This window comes from Theropithecus gelada, chromosome 12 (genome assembly GCF_003255815.1).
Source record: "Theropithecus gelada isolate Dixy chromosome 12, Tgel_1.0, whole genome shotgun sequence".
In the NCBI taxonomy this organism is placed as follows: Eukaryota; Metazoa; Chordata; class Mammalia; order Primates; family Cercopithecidae; genus Theropithecus; species Theropithecus gelada.
The window spans coordinates 114198678-114226585 of NC_037680.1; the positions used below are offsets into that span (position 1 = coordinate 114198678).

The 27908-nt window shown below is 47.6% G+C and overlaps 1 protein-coding gene across 6 annotated transcripts in view; it reads left to right on the forward strand.

Annotated features, from left to right (window-relative positions):
* Positions 1 to 27908, forward strand: part of LRRFIP1 (LRR binding FLII interacting protein 1) — a 167532-nt gene that overhangs the window by 50808 nt on the left and 88816 nt on the right. For 3 of the 6 annotated variants that reach the window (XM_025404135.1, XM_025404130.1, XM_025404131.1), the window contains exon 1: positions 20490 to 20851. The exons of 2 other annotated variants lie outside the window; for them this stretch is intronic. In XM_025404135.1, the coding sequence (XP_025259920.1) occupies positions 20786 to 20851 (66 nt within the window). In that variant the 5' untranslated portion in view covers positions 20490 to 20785. Of the gene's footprint in view, positions 1 to 20478; positions 20852 to 27908 lie in introns of those variants that run through there. One more of the 6 variants, XM_025404133.1, reaches the window with a different exon arrangement.

The following is a 27908-nucleotide window of genomic DNA, read 5'->3' on the forward strand; positions in this document are numbered from 1 at the left end:
TTTTTAAAAAATAGTAGGCGGTATATAGCTATCTACTGGCAATAGGAATGAATCTCTTAAAATCAAGGTGGGGAATGTGGTTCTTATGCAAGAGAATCAGTGTTTTGTGTTCAAGGAGAATTTAATATTTGAAAAATAAAAAAAAAAAAGATCTTAAAACGTAGGTTTCCATTATGATCAGATGGTTCTGTCAAAATGGAAAGCAAGCAGGGAATTTTCTGTACTCCTCAACACAAAGTTTATCTTGTTCTTGAAAAAATATTGAACTATTTTTTCAATATTTGTCCTTGCCAGGATTTCACCCGGGCACCCGCTGTTGATACGTTCTAAATTTGGTTTCCTTCTGATTGTTCTAAGAGAATATCTACTTTATCATATTTTGAAATAAGACTTTACAGTATCTACATGTGGATGATATATCCTTTTAACTATGTCCCTGATATTGAAGCTCTGAACATAACCTCTCAATTTGAGTCATCTGTGTTTCCAGGTATTGCTATAGATAAGTCACAAAATACTGAATTTTGGTTTCATTCTTCACAAAGCATGAGAAATTCTTTTACAATACGGTGGCAGTGTACCATCGTTTTAGGTGAAGAACAGACTCACCACACATTGTGCTTTCTTTCACTTTGTGAGACAGTGAAGGAGGGACCTTCTCTTCAGGTGAAATGAAACCGTCACACGGATTAGCCTAACTTCTTCGGCTGAGGGCTGGGTCTTCTTTTATTACAAATCTGCTGCATCTTTATACGTGGTTTCACTGAAAAAATAAAAAATAAACATGGGAATTCCCTTTCCAAGGTTCTAAGTCACCACCAGGCGGCATAACAGACCTCTCTGTCCCTGGTCTGTAGGAGACGGGACAAAGACGGGACAGTGCTGGGAGGGCCCGTGGGCAGTAGGATGCCAGGGCCTCGCCAGGAAGCCTCAGTAGGCGTCCGGGAGGAGTTTGGACATTACTCCATTCTCAAGGTGAAGCCTCACCAGGGTCTCACCAAGAGAGCTGAGGGGTCAGATTCACCTTCTCCCTGCGCCTCTGCACTTCTCTCTGGATTTCCTGTCTGCACATCCAGTGCCGGGCATGGTGTGGGGTGGTTCCTCACAGTTATCCTCACTGGGTGTGTGGTTATCTGACATCAGTCCTCCCCAGAAGGCGCAGCTGCCCCTGGTCGGTCGTTCTGTCTGTAGCTGGTGTGGTATCTGGCACAGGGGAGGCCCTGGGTCCGTGTTTGTTGATGGAATGAATCAATGTGTGAATGAAGGAAGTCACATTGGCGGCAGTGGCCGGCGGGGGGGGGACTGTTTGGGGACAATTCAGATCATTCTGAGGACACATGCAGAGGCCTGCTCTAAGACAGCAGCCGTGGGAGGGCACGGAGTGGCATTGAGAGAGGAAGCTGACTCGATGACGGGCGGAGAGGTGGGCGGAGGCTGTCTCGGGAGCGCCAGCAGCTGGTAGTGAGTGGTGGGCGTTTCCTGACACTAAGGCTCTGTGCAGAGTGCGTCGTCTACAAACACTGTCTATTGTCTCGTTTCATCCTCACAAAAACCACCCCTATAAAGTTGTCGCTATTATTGTCTCTCCTTTACACACGAGTCTGGGTACAGGGACTTCAAGTGAAGCCTGCTAGGAGGCACTGGTGGTGCCCCCAGGAAGGAAATGCAGAGGAAGGACTCAGGAGGCGGCAGAAGTTCTGTTTTGAATGTGTCACATTTGAGGTGCCTCTGGGGCTTCCAGGAAGAGGTGTCCAGACGGCCGGGGCTGAGGCTTGGAGGAGTCAGGATTGGAAATATGGACTGGGTGCCCATCAACATCTAGGTCATGGTCAAAGTGGGTGGTGGGGTGTTACAGGAAAGAGCTCTGCAGCCCTCCGGAATCCTAGCCTGCGCCCGCAGATGCGCAGGGGCAAGGACGCAAGGGCAGTTGTGCATTTTCCTTCTTTTCTGTGACATTCAGAAATAGGCAAAATGTGATACACTGCAAAAGTGACTGTTTGCTATCTGCCGGAGTGGCCATCAGTGTCCGTTAAATGAGAGCTGTGCAGAATGGCATGTGTTTGCCCTCTTATTATTTTTGCTTTAAAAACATTTTTTAAAACCCTGGTATCAATGGTCAGTTCTGTGACTTTCAAATGCAAAAATTAAGGAAGACAAAAGAACTGTACTTGACACCTTGAAAGGCCCAGAGGGATTCTTCACGTTGGGTCCAAGAATTCCCCCAAGGGCCTTTGGATAGATTTCCAGAGATCCCCGAAATTGAATAGGAATAAAAGGGTAGCATTACCTTCCATTATGAATGCTGGCAAAAACCTTCAGTAGCATTAGAAGTCTGTGTGACCTCAGCACCAATAGAAACCACAGATATTTCTCTGTCACTTTAGGGTTGTTGCTGAGAGCTGGGGAAATGGTTGGCAGGCATCACCGTCGGTATTTGGTAGAATAAGGACGTGCATGCATGTGCTGGCTGTTGAACTGTTGCCTCTCCACTGCAAACCCTCCCTTCCTTACGGCAGGGCCAGAGCTGTGCCCTATCGGGCCCTGCCCCCAGGAGGGCCAAAGAGCCTGGGCAGTGGGAGGAGGGAGCCTGGAGCACGCTGCTTCCTGCCTGCTTCCTGTTTCTCTGAGCGTCACCCCAGCAACGGGACTTCACCCTGGCAGCAGCTGTTGGTTCCGTTTGTAGTGTTTTTCACATGCCCAGAGACCACCCTCATCAGTCCCGCCTGAGCCCCCGCGGTCCGGGTCCCCACTCCAAGCCTTCTGAGACCATCACCCCGGTCTTTGTCTCCAGCCCTAGCTGTTCCTGAGATGAGGCCTCTGTGGCATGAGACCTCCTTTGCTTTTTCAGCCATGCAACACCTGTTTAGGGGCTCCCTGTACTGCTTCTATCGAAATCACTGCTGTCATTTCTTTTTTCCTGACTTGGCTCTGATTGATATACTGTATCAGGATTTAAAAATATTTTTTGACAACGTGTTTCAGAATAATCAGTTTCCTTCATAACCCTATGTTTTGTTACATGCATTTAAAAATGTTATTCCAAGAATGCCCCACAGGCTTCACCAGCCTGTCTGGGGGATCCACTACACAAAAAAACAGAGCTGAAAGCAGTTGCCAGCCTGATTAATTGCCCTTTTCCTGAGCTGGGCTTAAAAGCCTCTAGGAACACAAAACATAAAGGGTTTTCTTTCTGTTCTTCCTCCCTTTCTTTTCAAATGAAGTTATGGAAGAAAATGAACTTTGTTATTTTCCCCCTTTAAAAGTAGTACCTGCTCATGGAAAAAAAGAAAAAAAAAAAAAACACTGGAAAAGAGAAGTAAAGAAAAAAAATTTGTATCTTCTTTGTGACATAAAAACACCCATGGCTCTATTTTGATGTATTTCCTTAGGGCCTTTGGTGTTGTTTATTTTTGCAGAGACATAATTGTCATGAACTTTGTCATAAGCATTTCCAATTCTACTTCATACTTGTCATAAACACTATTTTTATAGCTGGACAGGATGCTATAAAGTAGCAGGTTGACCTGGCCCTTTTCTTTAATGTAAAACTTTTAACATAATTTTATTGTGATAAAATATACCTAAGATTTACCATTTTAACCACCTTTAGGTGTACAGTTCAGTGGTTTTAAGTGCACTAGTGTGTAGCCATCACCATCATCCACTTCCAAAACTTTTTCATCTTCCCAAACTGAAATTCTGTACACATTAAACACTGAATCCCCAGATCCACAGAGCTGAAGGTGGAATGGGCATCGCTTTCCCCAGCCCTTGGCAACTGCCATGCTACTTTCTGTCTCCATGAATTTGATTAACGTAAATTTTTTTTTTTTTGGAGACAGAGTCTTGCTCTGTCGCCCAGGCTGGAGTGCAGTGGCCGTTTCTCAGCTCACTGCAAGCTCCGCCTCCTGGGTTCCCGCCATTCTCCTGCCTCAGCCTCCCGAGTAGCTGGAATTACAGGCACCTGCCACCTCGCCCTGCTAGTTTTTTGTATTTTTTAGTAGAGATGGGGTTTCACCAGGTTTAGCCAGGATGGTCTCGATCTCCTGACCTCGTGATCCACCCGTCTCGGCCTCCCAAAGTGCTGGGATTACAGGCTTGAGCCACCACGCCCGGCCTAATGTAAATTTTTACTACTGGGCTTCGCTTTTCCAATAACAGTTCAAGGTACATCATTTAAATGTATATACTTTAACGCAAGCAGTGTTGCATGACGCCAGCCTGCCTCCTTTCCTCCTTTTTAAAAAATTAGACCAGCAACTGTTGTTGGATCCCATCTTCCCGGTCCTGAGGTTATCTTTCTAGTGAGACCTGAAAATTCATATGGGGACATGACAGCTGTCCATTTTCATGAATTTCAAATGTGGAGGGCTCATGGTAGTGAGATGGTTTTATCTTTGTGGGTTTTTTGTTTTTTGAGACAGAGTCTTGCTATGTCGCACAGGCTGGAGTTCAGTGGCGGGATCTCGGCTCATGATAACCTCCGCCTCTCGGGTTCAAGAGATTCCCGTGCCTCAGCCTCCTGAGTAGTTGGAATTATAGACGTGCACCATGCCGGGCTAATTTTTGTATTTTTAGTAGAGATGGGGTTTCACCCTGTTGGCCAGGCTGGTCTCAAACGCCTGGCCTCAAGTGATCTGCCCACCTCAGCCTCCCAAGGTGCTGGGATTACAGGCGTGAGCCACTGCGCCTGGCCCGGGAGATGGTTTTAAAACAGAGATGTGGCCGGGCGCGGTGGCTCAAGCCTGTAATCCCAGCACTTTGGGAGGCCGAGGCGGGTGGATCACGAGGTCAGGAGATCGAGACTATCCTGGCTAACATGGTGAAACCCCGTCTCTACTAAAAATACAAAAAAAAAAAAACTAGCCGGGCGCGGTAGCGGGCGCCTGTAGTCCCAGCTACTTGGGAGGCTGAGGCGGGAGAATGGCGTGAACCCGGGGGGCGGAGCTTGCAGTGAGCCGAGATCGCGCCACTGCACTCCAGCCTGGGAGACACAGTGAGACTCCGTCTCAAAAAAAAAAAAAAAAAAAAAAAAACAAAAAACAGAGATGTGCCCTGGTTGCCTTCTCTGAAAGTTTATCTCCACACAGATCTCCTGACCTTTGGTGTGGCTGATTTGATGTGGAGTCTGTTGGATTCACACCATCTGGCTTGTTTTCTGGGGAAACTGCACTGGCTTTCGTCTTCCTCCTTTTGTGATTACATAAACAAAAGGGTAAATTGTTTTCTTAAAAATTAGTTTTAAATTGTGCTAAAATGCACATAACAATGTTTGCCACCCTAACTATTTTTTCAGTGACATCAGGTATAGTCATCCTGTTGTGCAGCCGACACCACCGGCCATACCCAGAACTTCTTCATCTTGCAGAACTGAAACTCCGCCCCCTTAAACACTGACTCCCCATTCTCCTCTGCACCCAGCCCTGGCATCCACCATTCTACTTTGTCTTGATGAATTGTATGAGGTACCTTATCTAGCTGGAATCATACAGCATTTGTCCTTTTGTGACTAGCTTATTTCACTCAGCATTATGTCCTCAAGGTTTTCTCACATTGTAGCAGGTAACAGCATTTCCTTCCCTTTTAAGTCTGAGTTACATTCCACTGTGTATATATACCATGCATGTTTCTCCATTTAGCCATCAGTGGACACTTGGGTTGCTTCTACCTACAAAAGACCAAATTATTTTGTCTATTTAATATAAGGTATTTGAAGGCCAGGCACAGTAGCTCACATCTGTAACCCTAGCACTTTGAGAGGTCAAGGCAGGAGGATCCCTTGAGGCCAGGAGTTTGAGACCAGCCTGGGCAACATAGCAAGACCCCAATCTCTACCCAAAAAACTAAAAACTACATAATTAATGTAATGTGGATTATTTGAAGTTTCAGTGCAGATCCCTTCTTATCACTGTATTATCTGATATTACTGAGCCACCATGAAACCTCTAGCACAGCTTACCTGTGGTACCAGGAGGCCACCCTCCCAGTCACATCAGAGTCTGCCTGATTTTTCTGCTTTCCTCACTGCCTGGGTCCCTTCGCCTTCCCCCAGAGACGAAGATGCTGCAAGTTAGAGTTGGAGCTCTAATATTATATTCTAAATGTAGGACATATATTTTAAATAATCATAGAATGTTAGAGCTAAAAAGGTTTAATATGCTTTATATTAAAAATCTATTTATCTCATTAATATTCTGAGTCCATCGCATCTCCACGGGCAGATCATTTCCCCTTTTTCTAAAACCTACACCATGGGAGGGTCTCTTTACCGAAAAGGAGAAGTTCATGAGCTTCCATTGCCTAATATCATTCTTCAGAGGCACAGTCATAGCTCCTTATCTGGCTCTCGAAGTTCAAGTCCAGCTGTCTAGATCATAACTTTCAACTAGGAAATAGCTGGGTGCCTTACAAAAATAACCAGTGCAAAGTTCAGGCCTCTTGTTCTAGAAAAGTGGGAAGGTTACTCCTACTACAGCCACAAGATGTAGACTTCCAGTTACTGTTGGGGTTCTGTGTGTTTAACAGGCACACCTCTTTCCTTACAGCGGGTGTACACAGCAGGCTATGTGGAGTGGAGCGAGGTAGAGGCCCTGGGGTGTGCAGGAAGGTGGGTGGGGAGGGGCTGGCGTGTCAGGGACAAATGTCAGCTCCCAGATCCCTTGGTAAAGTGTGACTGGGTACATCAGATTTAGATTAAATTATCCTGAAACTATTTTTTTTTTCTTTTTTTGAGACGGAGTCTCACTCTGTGACCCAGGCTAGAATGCAGTAGAGTGATCTCAGCTCGCTGCAACCTCTGCCTCCAAGGTTCAAGCAATTCTCCTGCATCAGCCTCCTGAGTAGCTAGGATTATAGGTACCCGCCACCAAGCCCAGCTAATTTTTGGATTTTTTAGTAGAGACAAGGTTTCACCATGCTGGCCAGGCTGGTCTCAAACTCCTGACTGCAAGTGATCTGCCTGCCTCAGCCTCCAAAAGTGCTGGGATTATAGCTGTGAGCCACAGCACCTGGCCCCTCAAACTATTTTGTAGATTGCATTATATAGATCAAACACCTTCATTGCACTTACATCTCTAGTATTGTATTTACTTAAATAATGATTATCAATAGCAACTCATTTAATTGTTATAAACCCTGGGAACTGGGTACCATTATCACTCCCATTTTACAGATGAGGAAACTGAAACACAAAGAGAGGATATGTAACTTGCCCAGCGCTGAAGATTCCCACCACACACAGCGTCCCTAGAATCTGTGCTCCCTGTCACCACAGTAGACAATTGTACTCCAACATCAACAATAAAAATAACTTTTCACTGACTTAAGTATTATTCCTTCTCCAAGTTAATCTTCCATTGGTCTAACTTTGATTCTAGCCTTTAGGGAAGAGTATCTTGTTGTGAGACGTGTAATTTGTTTCCTTTCAGGTGCTTTGCAACACAACTCTCTGTTTATCTTACAAGCAATTTTAAATGCTATTTAAATTCTGACAAGCCTGAGTTCTGTACTGTGTGATTACAGAGCAAGCACTAACTCACAAAGCTACTGTGTCCTGATTATTTCTCTAATTGTAGAGTAATTTAAGGAAGAAGGAATAGATCAGCGATAACTGTAAAATTATAATGATAATGGCAGTTCTGATATTCATACCCAACAAAGAAATCAGCAATAAAACTACTGAAAGGGTATAGATAAAATTTGTAAATACTTGCAGATTATGTATATGTCTAATCCAAAAAGTCAGTCTCAAACTGAGAGTTCAGTAAGATAGTTTGTAATAACAGAAACAAAAACCAAAGCATTCCTATATCCTACTATAATGATTTTTTTTTTTTTTTTTTTTGAGATGGAGTTTTGTTCTTGTTGCCCAGGCTGGAGTGCAATGGCATGATCTCAGCTTACTGCAACCTCTGCCTCTTGGGTTCAAATGATTCTTCTGCCTCAGCCTCCTGAGTAGCTGGGATGACAGGTATGCACCACCACACCCAGCTAATTTTGTATTTTTAGTAGAGGCAGGGTTTCACCATGTTGGTCAGGCTGGTCTCAACTCCTGACCTCGGGTGATCCACCCGCCTTGGCCTCCCAAAGTGCTGGGATTATAGGCATGAGCCACCACGCCCAGCCTGATTTTTAAATAATGGAAAAAATGATAAGATCCCACTCAAAGTTGCATATAGGAATAAAGAAATATGCAGGGCCTATATGAAGACCATAATAATTTACTGAAGGACACAGTTAGTTGAAAACTGCAGAGAGTGATACCTTGTCTCTGAACAAGAAGACTCCACATTAAAGAGACACAGATCCATCCCCAAATAATTGATAAATACAGTTGGCCCTTTGTGTCTGTGCGTTCCACATCCATGGATTCAACCAACCTCAGATCAAAAATATCTGGGGAAAAAAAAGGCTGGTGCGGTGGCTGGCCAGGCACAGTGACTCAGGCCTGCAATCCCAGCACTTGGGAAGGCCAAGATGGGAGGGTCACTTGAGGCCAGGAGTTCAAGACCAGCCTGGTCAACACAGTGAGGCCCCATCACAATAAGTAAATAAGAAAATATTTGGGCCGGGCGCGGTGGCTCAAGCCTGTAATCCCAGCACTTTGGGAGGCCGAGATGGGCGGATCACAAGGTCAGGAGATCGAGACCATCCTGGCTAATACGGTGAAACCCCGTCTCTACTAAAAAATACAAAAAAAAAAAACCTAGCTGGGCGAGGTGGCGGGCGCCTGTAGTCCCAGCTACTCGGGAGGCTGAGGCAGGAGAATGGTGTAAGCCCGGGAGGCAGAGCTTGCAGTGAGCTGAGATCCGGCCACTGCACTCTAGCCTGGGCTACAGAGCGAGACTCCGTCTCGAAAAAAATAAAAATAAAAAAATAAGAAAATATTTGGAAAAAAATGGATGGTTGCCTCTGTACTGAACATGTACAGACGTTTTCTGGTCATTATTCTCTAAACAATATAGTCTAACAACTATTTACATAGCATTTACATTGTATTAGGTATGAACAGGAACCCAGAGATGATTCAAGTACACAGGAGGATATGCGTAGGTTATGTGCAAATACTCCACCATTTATATTAGAGACTTGAGCATCCTCCAATTTTGATACCCCAGTGGTTGGAGGGGGTCCTAGAACCAGTGCCCCTTGAATACTGAGGGACAACCGTCTAATGCATTTCAAATAAAATCTCAGTTTAGAGGGAAGGTTGGTTGAAAGCTTAACAAATAGACTCTAGGCCAGCATGGTGGCACATGCCTGTAATCCTAGCACTTTGGGAGACTGAGGTGGGCCCATCACTTGAGCCCAGGAGTTGGAGACCAACCTGGGCAACATGGTGAAACCCCGTCTCTACAAAAATACAAAAATTAGCCAGGCGTGGTGGCACATGCCTGTGGTCCCAGCTACTCAAGAGGCTGAGTTGGGAGGATCACTTGAGCCAAAGAGGTGGAGGCTGCAGTGAGCCATGATCATGCCACTGCACTCCAGCCTGGGCAGCACAGTGAGACCCTGTGTCAGAAACAACAACAACAATGACAAAAAGAAAAAAAAAAAAACAAATAGACTCCTGAGTTAATCTGGAAGAATAAATGGAGAGGCTGGCCAAGAAATTTTTGATAAAACATAACACGGGTGGTTTTCAACTTTTTTGTAGCCCACAGATTCTTTATTCAAACACAATCTCACCTCCCTGTTCAAATACTTTTGGTGGGTCCTTTACTGCTTCCTGAGTGAAGCCCAAGTTCTTTAACCTACGTATTGTAAAAAGAGCATTCTGACAATACCCAAGGGTATTCAAACAGCAATGTTTAAAATTCCCACAGTTCCACCACTTCGGCGAGCAGCCCTGTGTTTATTCTGTGTGTCCTTCTGGTCTTTGCGTGCCTATGTCTTTTGCACAGTCCTATTCCTTTTTTCTTTTTTGAGATGGAGTCTCGTTCTGTCACCCAGGCTAGAGTGCAATGGTGCGATCTTGGCTCGCTGCAGCCTCTGCCTCCTGGGTTCAAGCGATTCTCCTGCCTCAGCCTCCTGAGTAGCTGGGATTACAGCCCCACGCTACTATACCTGTCTAATTTTTGCATTTTTAGTAGAGACAGTGTTTCACCATGTTGACCAGGCTAGTCTTGAACTAGTGACCGCAGGTGATCTGCCCGCCTCGGCCTCCCAAAGTGCTGGGATTACAGGCGTGAGCCACCATGCCTGGCCGCAGTCCTATTCTTAATTGTGTTTGTCTGAGGACTAAGAACACCGCAAGCTTGGCTTTCAGAATAGCCATAAAGCAACAACACAGCGCTGGGCTCGAAGGGGGACAGCTGCCTGAAAGAGGAAAGAGGGCAGAAGCTCCCTGCGTGTGCCAAAAGCACTGATGAAGTTTTAAACCTAGTGCAAGCTAACTGAGCGACACTAGACCTTCCCGCAACTTCTCTAATCTGGATGTAAATTGTAATTCTAGAGCCCCTTGTTTTGCAGGAAAAAATAATCTGTGTATGGTCAAATAACAGATGAAATGAGCTGCCAGAGAGAATCTGTTGCTAGTGCAACAGAACAAAGTACTTGTTCACGCCAGACTCAGGTCCCCTGTTACCTGCAGTCCTCCGGGCAGTCCTGTCTGCTGGCTGTGTTTCCCTGCTTTATGTAGGAAGCTGGAAGAGGTCAGGGGATTTCCTTGAAATTGCAGGCTAGTGAATGGCAGAGCAGGAGCTGGAACCTGATTATCTGCCAAACCCCTGCTTTGGAGCTTTGAGGGCTTCTGCACAGGTCACTGCATTCTCTGCGTAGGGGTGCAGGGTTGCTTGCTCTCCCGTCGGCTTACTCTTGGATTGGGCCTTCCCAGAGGTGTCGAGAAGCAAAACCCAGTTCTTTGATCTTCTCACTTCAGCTGCTCTTTCTTCCAGCCAACTTCCAGAATTACACCCTTTGGCGTGACCACACCACATCTGAAATCTCCACTCCCCACTTTCCACCCAGTGACCCGCACCTCCCATCTTTCAGTGCTCCTGGTGCTGACTTTCTTGCAGTCCCTGACAAGCAGCCCTGCCTTCGCGTTCTCACTGGATGAAAGAAGGCAACAGATGTTAGATGCTGTGTGCACATATTCCCATCTTGACCATTCTTTCTGTGTACGCTTTTCTGTGGATCTATTGGGGCCCCATCCAGCTGCGTAAGCTGAGACATGAATGTGCTTACACAGTGTGGGCACCTCGGATGCAGGTATGGGCCCCTCTAGATCCAGGGCCACTTGGCAATGTCTGAGACATCTTTGGTTGTCACAGCTGGGGTGGAGAGCGCTGCCAGCATCTGGTGGGTGGAGCCAGGAATGCTGCTAGCCATCCTGGGATGCACAGGACAGCTGTCCACAACAAGGAACTGTGCAACTCCAAATGTCGAGGGACCCTGCTCTTTATTAATCCCAGGGTTTCCCAAAAAGCCCGACACCACATTTGATACAGATGCCACCAACAGGGTGGAGACAAGGGGCAGGGGCTTCAGTGTAATCTCAGCAACTAAAATCGAGCCGACGGTCAGGTGAGAGAAGCGTTTGGAAAGCCTCCAGTGCGTTTAGGGGACCACGCCCCCTCGGCATGCCAAGGCAGCTGCCCAGTGAGGTGCAGGGTATAAAGGTGGCGTGGTCAGGAGTGGCTATTTGATCTCCAGTTCTTCCAGAATTTCCACTCTCATGCCAAGCATGTCTCTCCAAACGGCTGCTGTTTGGCGTTCTTCACGCTCCCCCTGAAGTTCATCTAAGATCTTCATTCTTCAAAGGTGAGGCTTGTCTGTTCTATGTCCAAGTCTTCTGTAAAGATATCCAATTTGTACACATGGAGAACATTTTTTGTAGTCGAATAGTTGACGACTTTTCTTTGAGCTATATCTCAAGGGCCAAAGTGCAAAAGGGCAAACCCTTCTATGAGAGTGTGGGTCTATGTTTTTAGTGTGATGCTGAAGTGTGTTTTAGCCTTTATTTTCCTTTATGGAAATGCATTTGCTTGGAAAGATCAATTTGGGGATGCTGTTTTAGGGATTTCTGTACCTTCAGCCGGAAGGATACTCACTGTTCCTGATGTTCGTTTGTCTGCCCTTCAGTCGGGCCGTCTGCAAGCCAAGCTGCTTAGTGGCAGGGCTTTACTTTTAAGCCTTTGAATACATCTTGAGTACCTTAAACTTCTCTGTATGCTATGGGTACTGTTTGAATTCAGATTATGAAGTCCTATTCTCCCCACACTTCTTTTTTTGTGAATGACATTTATCAATGACATTTGTAATTGGTTGATTTCTGAAGTTTTCAGCTAGTAGCATAAAGATTTACTTCATGGCTCTGATTATCAGAGAACATCTTTTCTAGAATGTTAAACTTTTCTAGAATTTTCTAGAATGTCTTTTCTAGAATGTTAAGCTCATAGGCAGGATTACTGAGGCAAAGCCAAATAAATGAGGGAATCTCTGGAAAAAACATATTGCTTTTATTTTGTACAGAAATTGCCATTTTTTGGCCAGGCGTGGTGGCTCACACCTGTAATCCCAGCACTTTGGGAGGCTGAGGCAGGTGGATCACTTGAAGCCAGGAATTTGAGACCAGCCTGGCCAACATGGTGAAACCCATCTCTATTAAAAATATAGAAAAAGTAGTTGGGTGTGGTGGCGCACACCTGTAGTCCTAGCTACTTGGGAGGCTGAAGCAGGAGAATCACTTGAACCCAGGAGGTGGTGGCTGCAGTGAGCCAAGATTACACCACTGCACTCCAGCCTGGGCTATAGAGCAAGACTGTCTCAAAAAAAAAAAAAAAAGAAAGAAAAAGAAAAGAAAAGAAATTGCCATTTTCTATTCCTAAGTATATATTGAAGCATTTGATTTATTTCTTCTCAGTGGGGTATACTGTTAGCTGGTGAATGCAGTTGTTGAGGATAAAGCTTATTTTCTATCTATTCTGAACATTTTAAATGAACTATTCTGAGAGCATGTATAGATTTTTTTTTCTTCACAGGAGAGCTGCCTTAGGAGGACTTTTCAGAGTTTGTGCCTATAAGACTGAGAAATACATAATGAATTTTAGCTGTCGTGTTTTTAGAAGGTAATTGGTAGATATTTGCAGTGCATTGTCTTCATGAAAAACAGAATTGGGCCTGGTGTGGTGGCTCACACCTGTAATCCCAACACTTTGGGAGGCCAAGGTGGGCAGATTGCTTGAGCCCAGGAGTTCAAGATCAGCCTGGGCAACATGCTGAAACCCTGTCTCTGAAAAAAAAAAAAAAAAATTGCCAGGTGTGGTGGTGCACACCTTCAGTCTCAGCTACTTGGAAGGCTGAGTTGGGAGGATTGCTTGAGACAAGGTTGCAGTGAATCAAGGTTGTAGTGAGCCGAGAATGTGCCATTGCACTCCAGCCTGGGCGACAGTGTGAGACCTTGTCTCCCCATGCCCCCCAAAAAAACCCCAAAACTCAGAACTGGTTTTCTTAGAGATGCTTTACTGGAGGTGTTTGTGGCCATTTCCTTGGCTACTGTGTATACAGGAGGTTTCTGTGGTACGGACTTAAAAATCATCAATTCTGTGGAACACACTGGGAAAACGGATACATTTAGGATTGCTATAGACTTATTCCTAGCCACGTTTTGAGATGAGCTTAATTCCAGAGTAAAATACATTAGAAATTATTTTAAGTATGCCTCAGAGTGTATCCCAAGGCAACATTTAATGACATAATGTAACACCATGGAAGGGCTCTGAGCCCAGGTACAGTGCACCTTGACTGGGACTCATACAGCTCCGAGGCAGGTCCTTCAACATTGGGTCCTCCTGCTCCTCATCCTCCCTCAACTCTGCCATCCACTCTTCCTGCACAGGAACCTCTGCTTCTAGTTATCTGCCCTCTCCTGGCCACTGTGGTGTTCTCATTCCCATGGAGCTCACAATTGGATCAACTCCTGAGTCAGTACAAGGCGCCAGTGCCTGCATCTCCCCTCCCCGCTCTCCACACCCAGCCTTTGGTCAGCAGCCTCTGAGGCCTCACCCCGCCCACTCCATCTTTTCTCACTGTCCTTTCAGCCTCCAGATAGGCTCACGTCTCTTCCATACTTAAAAACCAACAAATCATGAATAAATCTCCCCCACGCAAAGTCTTTTCCTTGGTCCCGCCTTCCTTCAAGGCTGCCGTCTACCATTTATTACACATGCACAAATCACAGAAAATGTTTAATTGCCAAATTTTAATGGCAGAATGTAATGACCAGTGTTTTTCTAGTTGCAAATTAAAGTCTTTCCTGACCTTGCTCTCTTCACTCTGTGGCTTCCAGCAGACGTCTCTATTTTCTGACTCTCTAACTACCCCTTCTCTGTCTTGACTTGTTCTTACACACCTCTTATTCTTCCCATGTAGGTGTCCCAAGGTTCCTTTCTGCAGGCTCCTTTCTGTTCTATGCGTGCTGCCTGATTTTATCATCACCTTTAATCGGTAGTGTGTGCTGAGGTGCCCGTTAGTCACCTCCACTGAAACTTTCTGCCTCCAATTCAAATTCGGTTCAATCAATAATCAAACCCATCACCTTCCTTAGAAAATCTAAAGGGATTTAAAAAGCAAAAACAATAAAAACCCCATTAGATGAAAAATAAGTGTGATGAATTGCTGGGTACAATCAGTTATGAAAAAAAATATCGTAAAGACATGTCATTTTTAAAAGAGAGTTTCTATTCCCAATTGCTACAAAAGTATAAAATACTGAAGATCAATGAGAATTAATGATAACTCATCAAAGTCCTCCATTTTGTTAGGAAAACCATTCATCCATCTATCCATCTACCTATGCATCATTTATAAGGCGCCTACCATGTTCCAAGCGGCGAGAACATGCTTTTAATCGGGAGAGTCCATTCATAACCTGGCAGTGGGGGCTGAGGGAGGTGGTGGGAGAGATTCAGTACCCAGGTCACAGGGCAGCTGTGGGAAGGCAGCATGCTGCCATATGTAAGCCAGGCAATGGAGCTGTTGTGGATGCTAGAGACAAGCCCACTGTTGCTTTCCAGACGCTCTTGCTCATCTGTCCACCGGAGGCAGTCAGGACCCTGGCCTGAGGGCCAAGTGTATTTTGCGCCTGAGCTGGACCAGCTGGCCATGGGGTACCACCTTCTTTGCAGACAGCAGGCAGGGTCTGGCTCCCCTGCTTGATGCTCCTACCAATGCCCCTAGTCTTACTGGGAGATCTGGCATTGACCTGGGTGTGTACCCTGCTTTGCCAGTGCCCCTGGAGTGGGAGGTGTGGTCACCGGTCCACCAGGAAGACAGCTAAGGGCATTCGTTGAGTCCAGGTGATGACTGTCTGCTCTGAGTGAGGCCTCTGGATGGCTGGGAGGAAGGAAGCAGCTCTGCATCAGGCGGCATGCCGCTGGTGCATTCCATCAGCATGTGCTAAGGGCTGAGGGGACCTGGGTTGAAAACCTAGCTTCACTCTTCCAACATGCATCTGTGGACAAGTTCTATAACCTTTGTGAGCCTCAGTGTGTGGATAAAGTATGTTGTAAGCTGAAAGGTGCTGTGTAAATTTCAAGTGAGCATTTCATGAGCCACACGTATAATAGATGTGTTTTTAGATATCAGTCAAAGGGATCCAAATAGGCCAGGTGCGGTGGCTCACACCTGTAATCCCAGCACTATGGGAGGGTGAGGTGGGTGGATCACTTGAGGTCAGGAGTTCGAGACGAGCCTGGCCAACAATGGTGAAACCCTATCTCTACTAAAAATACAAAATCAGCTGGGCGTGGTGGCACACATCTGTAATCCCAGCTACTCGGGAGGCTGAGGTGGGAGAATTGCTTGAGCCTGGGAGGTGGAGGTTGCAGTAAGCCAAGATCATGGCACTGCACTCCAGCATGGGTGACAGAGCAAAAATTCATCTCAAAAAAAAAAAAAAGGAGGCGATCCAAAGCAATAACATGAATGTAAGCTCATGGTTTGTAGAAGTAATTTACTGACATTTATTCTGCTGTAATCAGTATGGCTAGTGATTCGCATTCATGAAAAACAGATGTTAGGGGTCTGATTTAGAAAAATGACTTCATGTTAGTTATCTGACTAATGGGGAGGCTGAGAGCCACTGTGTCCTCCCTGTCTGCCCTCAGCCTTGTGTTGTCATCCCTGTAAGGGTTTGTCGCTGTAGCCTCAAACCACAGCGGGAGGCACAGCTAGTGAACCAAGCAACAGACCAACACCATGGAGACAAAGTAAACCATGTTTGGGTGTGGCCCCAAATTGGTTAACTGTTCTGGCATTTTCTGGTTAGCTATGATTCTGATGTTCCTAGAACAAAATTAGACCATGCTATTCGCCATTTGTTTTTTTCTCAGGAGTCTCCTATACTTATGAACATGAATTTTTAGATTTCAGACAGGTAATCTTCATTGAGAGGGCACAGAGGAAGACAAAATTATATCACAGGCCTGGCAACTTTTAAGGATGCCCTCTGAGGCAGTCAGACCTGTCACAAAACCCAAAGTACCCTCTCAGTGCAGGGATTCTGGGCTTAACCAGTGATGTCGGGAGGTCAGTTCTGTGTGTCTACAGGCCATTAACTGCAGTGTGGAAGGGGCCGTAAATTCCAAGGCACTTGTTAGAAGGGGCTGTCCCTGGATCATCCTTACCAAGAGAAGGAGGAAGTCAAGCCTTGGTCACTGACCTCACAGCTCTTTAGTTAAGACCCTGGGCATCACGCTGGCATGGTCCAGATGGACCCTTTTCTTTTCTTTTCTTTTCTTTTTTTTTTGAGACAGAGTCTCACTCTGTTGTCCCGGCTACTAGAGTGCAGTGGCATGATCTCAGCTTACTGCAACCTCCACCTCCCGAGTTCAAGTGATTCTCATGCCTCTGCCTCCCAAATAGCTGAGATTACAGATGTGCACCACCACATCCAGCTAATTTGTGTATTTTTAGTAGAGAAGGGGTTTTGTCATGTTGGTCAGGCTGGTCTCGAATGCCTGGGTTCAGGTGATCCACCCACCTCAGCCTCCCAAAATGCTGAGATTACAGGCGTGGGTCACCATGCCAGGCCCCAGATGCACCCTCTTCCGAGGAAACCCCCCACCCCCAGCTCAGACCTTTCCAAGGTGCCCTCGGGTTTTGAGTTTTGTCTTCAAGGTGAAGGATTTAATGTTACTCTGCCAAGCCATCTTTAGAGCTGTGAGTGCTGGGATGCACATTTTGTGTACCTCCATGTTTTTATAAAATGCCACCTTTCAGAGCCACACCCACACCCTGACTTCTGACTGGACCTTCCAGTGTCAAATTTGTGGGTTCCAATCACCCTTTCACCACCCTCACAATTGACCTTGCTCTAAGTTAAATTAAAAAAAAAAAAAAAATGATTGGGGGTAGGAGGGAGGACTGCCTCAGAAGGGGGCTTCAAGAAGGGAACATTAAAGTTATCTGTATTATTTAGGTTGGTGTAAAAGTAATTGCATTTTTTGCTGTTAATTTTAATGCAAAAACTGCAATTACTTTTGCACCATCCTAATAAAACTGGGAGGCAACTGTGGACCCTCTACATTTTATTCTTGGGCTCTGGGATCTAAAAACACCAAGAAAGATGTATTAGCATTCAACTTACAGTACAGACTTTGCCCTTGAGTTGGGGATGGTTCTGAGACTTCCACCTCACAGGACTGGCTGGCCTGAAACCCAAGTCAGAATGTAGCATCCTCTCATCTAGAAGGGTGACAGGATGGCAGTTTTCTTTAATATGCTACTACTTAGCGGAATCAGAAACCAGCCATTATTTTATTGCTGGTAATGTTCATTTGTTCCTGGGACTAAGACTCATTAGCTCGCTGCTTCTTACTCCGTGAGTGTCCTGGCATGGCCCCCTCCCTGCCACCTACATCCTCTGCAGCAGCCCCTCCCACAGCTTTTGTGGCAGGCAGTGGGTTTGTTCTCTTCCCTGGACGGCCCACAGTCTTGCTGCCTGGCTCCTCCCAGTTCTTGGTCTGGTGCCCAGCTTCCTTCCTGCTATGGAGGAGAAGGAGGCCTGGGCACCTTGAGTTGAGGCACCTACCAAGGAGACTCTCTCTGGAAAAGAGGGGGCTCCAGAGGCAGCAAGGCAGGTGCTGGCTTGCTTTTACTGGACTCCCAGGACACTAGGCACCAGGCTAGCTGGGCAGCTTACCCTGACTATGCCCAGCGGGATCCCCATGTTAGGGCCTTTGGTTCTCACCCTCACAGTGGGCACTGTTATTATCACCGGCATGTTTTGGGTGAGACTCCAGGCACAGAAGCTAAGTAACTTGTTCAATATCCCTTAGTGAGTGGCAGGGCCAGGAACTGAATGAGGTGGCTTAATTCCAGAGCCCACTTCTTAATCCCTTCCCTATATGGTTTTCAGAAGCTGGTAACTAGCAATTGACTGGTGGCTTAGGGGTTAGGAAAATGCGTCTTGTGGCAATTACAGGTGTCTTCAAGCATTGCCTCAGGGACAGGCCAAGGGAACAAAGCCAGTCCCAATACTCTGCTCTGGGAGATGTGGTCACAGGGTTCAGTTACAGGGTTCCGGGTGTTGAGTAGCTTTAGAATCTGCCTATCTAGATCAGAATATTCAAACTCAAGTCTAGAAGAGGGCTGTTTTATTAATGGGTTATAATTCTCATCAGTGAAGTTGTGACCACTGGTAAAAGTCTAACAGCTTTCTACAATAAATTACCAGAGAACATTTAAAATTATTTTCTCCAAATAATTGCAGTTTATACAATCAAGAATTGTTATAGGCCAGGCGCAGTGGCTCACACCTGTGATCCCAGCACTTTCAGAGGCCAAGGCAAGCAGATCTCTTGAGGTCAGGAGTTCAAAACCAGCCTGGCTAACATGGTGAAACCCGTCTCTACTAAAAATACAAAAATGAGCCAGGCATGGTGGCGGGTGCCTGTAATCCCAGCTACTCAGGAGGCTGAGGCAGGAGTATCGCTGGAACCCGGGAGGCAGAGGTCGCAGTGAGCCGAGATCGCGCCATTGCACTCCAGTCTGGGCGACAGAGCGAGACTCCATCTCAAAAAAAAAAAAAAAAAAAAAAAATTTTTGTTATAACAACATTTAAATAAGTATTATAGGGAGAAAACAAGCTATTAAAAGGTAGGCGTTTCATTATTTTTGAAAGTTGCTTTTGTGAGCCTGAGATGCTCTCAGTCAAAGACAGCTTGGCGTCTGTTCATCTTAAGTTCAACGTTTCTTCCCCAGCGGTTCGCTAAGCCTTTGCTCGGCCCCTGTTTTCCTTCGCCCCCATCCCTCCCAAGTCGTCCTCTGGCTCCTCAGCACCCATTTTCCCTGCTGCACACCCTCCTGACAACTCCAGCCCGCGGAGCCCCTGCACTGAAGCCCTGGGCCCGGGTCACAGCGGGAAGGTGAGTGCTCACAGGTGCGCGCTCACGTTACCAAGTCGGGTCAGCGTGCAGAGAAAAGGGAATTAAGAATTGGGGGGCTGTAAAATGTAAATGTGCTTTAAATTTTACATTCCCTGCCATGGCCTGGACAGGCTGATCTTCCGATTACAATCCGCGTCATCCCGTCGCTTCTGCCCCCAGCCTGGCGAGTTTGGGAACCGTTTCCCGCAGGACTTTCATTGGGAGTTAGGAGGGCGCCCTGTGCCTGGAGGAGGCGCAGGCTGGAGCCCTCCAGGAGGAGACCGGCGCCTGGCAGGGTCCTCGCGGCCGCAGTCTGGACGGTGGGGACCCCGGGCTCTGCGACGCCGGATGGGCCCCAGCGGCTCGCACCCGCGCCCTGGAAGCTCGTTATCCCCCGCAGGCCGCCGCACCGGGCCGAGGGGGGCTGTGTGCGCGCAGCTGCGTCGTCCTGGAAGTCGGCCCGTCTCGGGTTGCCGTGTTAGCGGGGTTCCCGGCTGGCAGGTGCAGCGGGGCTGGGGCCTAGGCTTCCGCGTCCGGGAAGCTCAGCGGGGCCTGAGGGTGAGGGATGTCGGGGAGCTGGGAACGCAGCCGTCGCCCGGCCCCGGGCAGCCCCGCCCCGGGAGGGGACCCCTATTCGGGTCGACCCCTACTGGGCGTGGAGTCCTTCCCGGAGCGCCGGCTTCCCACGGCCTCACAGTTCGCGCTCCAGCCACTGACTCAGGCCCCTGCGGGTGGAGCTGCGGCCGGGGTCGGAGAGGTCTTTTCCTTCCGGTCCTCTTTCCCGCGTGGGCCTGAGGGGTGGTGATGGACAGGCGGGGAGGGGCCGGGCGAGACCAGGAAGATCCCGCAGAGACGGAGCGCGGGGGGCGGGGCGGGCCATGGGGCTGGGCCTGGGTAGGACGGAGCCGGTGTGGGCGGGGAAAGGGGCGGAGCCGGGAGGGACCCTTCGAGGCGGCGCGGCGCGGGGGGCAGGGCGAGGAAGGGCGGGGCGAGGAAGGGCGGGGCGTGGGGCGGGGACGGGGCGGGGACGGGGCGGGGACGGGGCGGGGATGGGGCGGGGACGGGGCGGGCGTGGCCGGGAGGGACCCTCCGAGGCGGAGCTGCGTGGGGGGCGGGGCTGGCCATGGGGCGGGCGGAGGCGCCGGAGTCCCGCTTCCCCTGCGCCCTTCCACGCCCGGCCGTGCTCAGCCCGCGGCTACCTGCGCCCCGCCCCTGCCGGCCGCGCCCGAGCCCAGCGCCGCGAGCCTCTCTCCCCGGCGGGCTGGCTCCTGGCCCCGGAAGCGGGAGCGTTCACTTCTCTGCGAGGGGCTCCGTCTCCGCGGACAGAACGCGCGCCCCCTGGCCCGGCCCGCGAGGGGCTCCCGGCGTGGTCCCCGAGCGTTTCCCGCCGGGTGGAGCGGGCCGAGCCCGGCAGGATGACCAGCCCCGCGGCCGCGCAAAGCCGGGAGATCGACTGTTTGAGCCCGGAAGCTCAGAGGCTGGTAAGAGGAAAGCGCTTCCGAAACTTTCTTTCCTGACTGCGGCGGGCTTTCAGGGCTTCCAGCTTGTTCGAGGTCAAGGGCAGGCGCAGGTGCCCGGGAGGCGTGGGGTGGGCTCGGGCGGGACCCCAGCGCGGTGGGTGCGGGCGCAGTGGGTGCGGGTCCGTGAGTGGCCCCGGGGAGCGGCGTCCCTCGTGAGCTGGGAAGCACATTTTATTGTGGGACGCCACCTCTAAGGACGAAAAGGCACATGGTCTCTCCCCGCCCGAGGTGGTGGGCTTCAGACAGGCTCTGGCCAGGTCTGTGCCCGGCTTAGAGTCACAGGGAGCTGCTCGTTTGCTGTTTTACAAAATACAGCACCAAGGACCGGGTGGCCAGAGCCGGTGCCCTCACCCGCGGGCTGGAACCACCGTGAAGTGGCTGGGGTGCTTTGGAGCACTCATCCCGCTCAGCACCTGAGGACCACCTCCCCCGAAGACCCCAGACGCCAAATTCACTTTGGCTTGTCTCCCGGGTCCGCCCAGCCCAGACAGTTTCCTGCCTCTAGGATTTTGCCGTTGTCCAGCTCAATATGCAGTCGTGGGACTATGGCTGTAGTTTGGCATTAAAATTGGGCAGGGGATGAGGCGGAAAGGGTTTGCAAATACACATTTTCATGCAGCTTGTGATTGAACGTGAATGGGAATAAAAGTGAAAGGGTGCACTTTGGAAAAGAAATATAAAACCCTAGCTTTCCACTTAATCAGATGTTCGTGGGATCTTGGTAAAAGTATGAGCCCCAAACAATCACTCTTTCATCAGGTAGAAATTAATCATCTACTGGGTGTGTGTGTAAGATTTAAGATGAATCAGACTGCCTTGACCTTGGGAGAGCTTATTAGGAAACGCCAGAGAGAGGTGTAGAAATAGGCTGATGAACGCATACTGAAAAGCCAGTTCTTTGCTTGTCAGATGGTGGCTGTTTTTTAAATGTCCATTTTAGTGTGGTTTTTCTGTGACCTCGTTTAAAACTCTGGCAGTGGGCCAGCCCTCTGGAGCTGGTTTTTACCCCTTCAACTAATTAGTTCCTATGGGCCTGGGAAGAGAGACTCTTGAATCACCATCAGGGAAGGGTTCTTGAAAGAAGGAAGGTGGGAATGTGGCTGAGGGTGTTGGTGTTCTGAGGAGCAGCCTGGGACACCATAGATCGCAGGAGCAGGGTAGAGGTGAAGAACCGCCTGCTGGACTGAGAGTCCTTGGAGAAGGGAAGAGTAAACATTGAGAACAGGATGTGAGGAAGCCAGAGACAGGCTGATCAGAGGAGTAAGTAGAGGCACACCTGAAGCTGCTAAGGCACTGGTTACAGGGTCTATTACTTAAGGCCGGGAGCCTCCTGGGCGGGTCTGGGTTCAGATGACTTTGAGATGCTGCTGGGAAGAAGGGAGGGGAAAGTCTGGACTGCGTCCAACTGAGTAGGTTTGTGATCATCCCAGGCCCACTGTCCCCCTCCCCCCCCCAGCCCCCACCCTCAGTTCCAAAACCCAATAAGCGCTGAAGACCAGAAGGTTTGTGTTTTGTTTTGTTTTTATAAGTTTGTGGCAGAATTTTGGCAGTGAGACTTGCCCTGACCAAGGGGGGGGGGCTATTTTTGGTCTTCATTTATCCCTCTTAGTGTGAATATTCATGTTTTCTTGTTGATGTCTTTGATTAAGGGCTACAACTCTGGGTTGTACCAGAATATACAGTGTATGCGTCTTACTACGTTTCTAATGTCCAAAAATGCTGAATTCTGAAACATGGCCCCAGGGGTTTTCAGAGAGAAATTGTGAACCTGTAGGAGCTGTTCTTGGTAAATGGTAGCAAAAACTTTATCAGAGTGAGACATGGTGAACAAAAGCAAAACGCACTTCCTGTTAAGAGGTTAATGTTCAGGTAGGGAAGGAAATGTGCTGAATGGTGATGGGAATTGGGGGTCATCATGGGTCGGGGGTAGGGCGTCAGCCAGCGGCTGCCCTGGGCCGTGGGCTGGGTATACCCATGGGAAAGTGGTAGTGGGCGTTTCACACTGGTTTGTGCTAGTTCATGTTCTGCATTGTGTCCATGGGTTCAGGGATGGGTCTCCCGTGGAAAGGCGGGACTGGGGGCCGCACCCATGCAGAGCAGAGCTGGGTCGGTCAGAGGAAGTGGATTTGGCAAGCTCCACCTCAACTAGAAGACAAAAGCAGGATCTGAGTGGGAGCCTGGGCTTCTTCAGCAAGTGGGCACCGGCCCTGGAGCTGTAGGAGAGGGTCCAATGCGGACAGTGGAGAAACTGTGCATTTCCTCAGCTTTTGTAACTTCCCTGTGTTTGCGACGGCTTGTGTCACCCTGCTGTCTTTCCACATACTGATTAGCATGCAGCCCTTCTAAATGACCAGCACCGTCCCAAGAAAGAGCTGTTAGGGGAGAGCGTGGACACACAGTCTCCCAAGGCCCATCTCATTATAGGTACCTGGTCCAGGGTCCCCAGGTCTGGGAGAGTGGAATCTTGACCAACGTGGGGATGAAGTTGGCACGAGGCAGGCTGGCCCTGCTCTAGCTCAGTCTGAGATGGTGGAGCGTGGAATCATATGGTGTGTTTTAGGCATGTCATTTCCCTCGGCAGGTAAGATATAAATATAGTAAAGTAGGTCTTTTCTAGTAGTATTGAGAATGTCCTACTGGGGCAAAGATGGAGACTAAATTTCCCTTTTTCTTTAAGAGTCAGTTTCTGTTCAGCCTGAACTAATATCACACAGCGGAAGCCTCCTTAGCTAATTTCAAAAAAACCCTGCAGTCTCAACTGCCACTTATGCTGAGCACAGGAAACCAAGTTATTTATAGTTGTAAAATGGTGTTTCAGCGAAGTTGATTGGAGTGTTACCTGATTAGAGCGAGATTCTTATCCAATCCCTACAGAATTGAGAGACTAAATGTTGGTGCAGTGTGTTTGCTCCTCAAAAGGCAATGTCCAAGAGGAACTTATCCCCGAAAAACCAGGCTCTGTGACTCAGCAAAGGAATTGTTTATGACTGGTTACTCATATGCCAGTGCTTCCAAAATATCTGCTCATATTTAAAGGAGTGATCTTGAAGCCCTGGAGGCTGTAATGTTTAGATTACTAACCTCTTCACCAATCAGTAAGTCCGTTAATCTCACTACATGTTAGACATGGGAAAGGAGAAGAGGATTTTTATTACCTTACTGTTTTTACTGGAGGCCACCCAAATCCACCCAAATTTGAGTTTTGTTTTGTTTTGTTTTTTAAAATAAGCTTGTTTTCATGGAATGGACTTACTAGAACTTTTATTATTCAGACTACCTAGATACAATTAAGTAAATTCATTTCTTTCTCCCAAATTAAATATTTTGACTACATGCAAGATTTAATCATTCAAAAGTGCCATGTGTTTGATTATAGACCACTACTATAATCCCCCTGCCCCAGGCCAGATTCCAAAACAATAAACCAGAACACACACACACACACACACCCGGCAATGATATGTATTCTGAGACTCATTCATTCATTTTGGAAAGGGCCAGTGTTTCCAGTGGTTTCTCCTTGGTATTGTAACTTCACAACTTTAAAACTAGATAAGTAGTTTTCCCTTGAATCTAAAGTGTAACTACTTTGTAATAGAGAAGTAATTTATCTTAAATCACTATAATGAAGATTTACTCTTAATTTTAACCAAAATGTTTCATTAACATGTTTGTGTAATGAAGATGATCAAAGCGACACCCCTTGTGATCCTTCTGTCTTTTTTACTGTATGTGGTAAGTGGCTGTGTGATTTTCCTAGGGAAAGGAGTGGGCTTTCCTTGTGGGTTGGGAACGTCTGTCCCCTTCCTCTGAAGTTTCCCCAGTTTTTCCTGCTGCTGTACTAAGTGGGTGCCTTAGCATGCTTGCCTTCTCATTGTGCTGCTAAAGGTCTCTGGACTGGATTTATCCTGAGGTCAGTAGCTGTCAAAGAAGACATTAAGGAGTGAAAGTAGCTAATATTTACCAAACCCCTGCCACGCCCCCCTGGTGTTTTATGCAAAGGTCTTCTCTAACCCTTGAGGTAACCTTGTGGGGAGCAGATAGTTTTCTCTCAGTTTTTCAGATAAAGAGGAAACTGAGGCTGAGAAATGTCAGGGACTTTCCAAGCCCTCACAGCTAGTCAGCAGTGGAGCCGGTTCAGACCCAGGCCTGCTGACTCGGAACTGGTACTGACAGCTGTCACCGCTGTGTACAGTGCTGCAGGCAGGGGCTGGCAGGTAGTAAATGTGCCAGGTATATCTGTGGCTGCCACGGCTACTGCTGCTGCTTTTGTCGCTGTTGTCAGCTTTTCTTTGCAGCCCTGCTGTCTCATACCCAAGTACTGGGGCTGAAGGATTTCTTTTTACCAAAGCTGCCTCTTAGGACAGAAGTCCTTGTCCTGAATGCATACTGAGAAGTCTTCATTCTATCAAACTTTTCTGTTCTTTACTTGGTAATTTCCAGACAGAAGAGAGCATTCAAAGAACTTACTTTCTTTCTTTTTTTTTTTTTTTTTTTTTGAGACAGAGTCTCGCTTGGTCACCCAGGCTAGAGTGCAGTGGCATGATCTCAGCTCACTGCAACCTCCGTCTCCCAGGTTCAACCGATTCTCCTGCTTGCTTCAGACCTCCCAAGTAGCTGGGACTACAGGTGCCTGCCACCTCACCTGGCTAATTTTTGTATTTTTAGTAGAGGTGGGGTTTCACCACGTTGGCCAGGGTGGTCTCAAACTCCTGACCTCAAGTGATCCTCCCGTCTTGGCCTCCCAAAGTGCTGGGATGAGCCACCACGCCTGTAGTGAGCCACCACGCCCAACCCAATGAACTTTACTTTTCTACATAAGGAAAATAATGGTAGAAATGAAATAGCTGTGAAACTTGTTTTGCTATTTTTGTACCATGCTAAAATGTTAACTACTACTTATGTCGGCATACACCTGAGAGCCGCTGTGATTTAAGCCTTTTTATTTTTCTGGGTGTGATGTAACTCCTCCCCTACCTCATCCAAGTAGACAGGTTCATGGAGGATAAACATGACAGCTGATGTTTCTTTTACAGCTGGTTCCAGGGAATATCCGCTGAATATAGGAAAGATCGTCAGTCGCTGTGTGCTGCCCCAAGTGGGAGAACCCTGGTACTGATGGAGCTTTCAGCCTTCTCAGAGGAAACAATTTCAATGTTTTTGTGAAACCCTAAAGGTCTGGGGTTTGTCGGACTATCTTGAGCAGAGCAGGCAAAGGTGAAGGGAGTGGATCCCAGATGCGCTGCCTGGAGGGAAACCTGTCACCTGGAGAGGAAATGGCACAGGGGAGGCCCAGCCACCCTCGCCTCTCAGTCCCACACATCTCTGTTAGTGGTAGTCATGGTTCTTCTTGTATTTCCAGCATGTTGAGGCAATTGAAGGAAATATGAAGATTCATTCATCTCAGGAAAAGCAAAAAATGTATTAACAGCAAGAGTAGAAGTTCACTTGCAGGGAAGATACTGTGGAGCGTATTTATTTCTCAGTGCCAGTGTGGGTAGCTGCTAAGCCCAAGATTGTGTTGTGAGGTTTGAATAGGTCAGTGTGTAAGTCATCAATAAAGTAACATCAATCATTTTGTTCCTGATTAATATGTTTGCTATTTTAGTATGCGAAGTACTTTAAAGAAGCTTATTATTCTGAAAAGCAAAGCCTGGAGATTTCCAGTAGCAAAACAGAGAAAGTCTGTGGGCAATCTCAGTGTACAAATAATTCACTGCTGGCATAAACACAAAGAATTTCAGAGGGGAAGGAAGCTCTTAAAGATTATGTCCCCTCCTACTTCTTTAATGAGGGCTCATGTTCAAAAACCAAGTAATTTATCCAGGCTCACATAACTGTAGGTGATAGAGCCCAAGCTGGAGGCTGTGGCTGGGTCTTCCTTTCTTGACAGTCCCCACCTGCATAAACTCAGACCGAGAACAGTGCAGCCACAGCTGAGAGAGGCAGGTGGCACCCAGCATTTCTTGGACTTGTCTGCCAGGTCCCCTGAGTGCAGAGGACAGTATGCTGGCTCCTGAGGCCTGTGGGCCCCAGAGAAGCTAAAGCCTTCTTTGAAGGCTGCCATTTTACCGTAAACTTTCGTGATAATTTCACAGTCTACTCCATAATTTGTCTGAGTTAATTTTGATGGAAACATGGTGTTAAGTAATCAGTTAAGCTTTGATCTCTAACTTTATGCTGTCCAAATCTTCATGATGGCCTGAGCACTAGGCACCCAGACCTGTGCTCTGAATCGTGCCGGGGCTGCTTCATAGAGCGTGATGGAGAGATGACAGATCCACACTGGAGTTCTGAAGCTGTGGTTCTCAACCCTGTATTTTTACAAGTTCCTTAACTTCCTTACTAACCTGAAATGAAATGCATAGGTGATAAAATCAACCAGTGCACATAATTTCAAGTCAATATAACATTTCCGTAAAAAATAAAATAGCTTATAGTAACATAATAAGAATTTTGATATAGAAATGCTCAAGACCAGGTACACCAGCAGTTGAATGCAGTGGTGAGACCTGTACACACCTGTGCCTGGTGTCACAGGGAGGCCAACACAGGTGTGTTGCGCTGAGACCCACACACCACCCCTCATGTTGCTGTCTATGATGTGACATTGTGAAAAGTTGACTAACTCTCAGGAAAGTTCTGAACGAAGCCAAGTATCATCTTCCCTCAATTTCCATGTCGATTGCATTCCTGGAATATTTCATGTATATTTGAACTGTGTAAAACATATTTTGAGTTTATATGTAAGTTGCAATAAGTTTGTAAATCCAAAAATTAAAAAAGTGGTTTTTCTTTTTTTTTTTTTGAGATGGAGTTTCGTTCTGTCGCCCAGGCTAGAGTGCAATGGTGCAATCTTGGCTCACTGCAACCTCTGCCTCCCAGGTTCAAGTGATTCTCCTGCCTCAGCCTCCTGAGTAGCTGGGATTATAGGCATGTGCCACCACGCCCAGCTAATTTTGAATTTTTACTAGAGACGGGGTTTCACCATGTTGGTCAGATTGGTCTTGAACTCCTG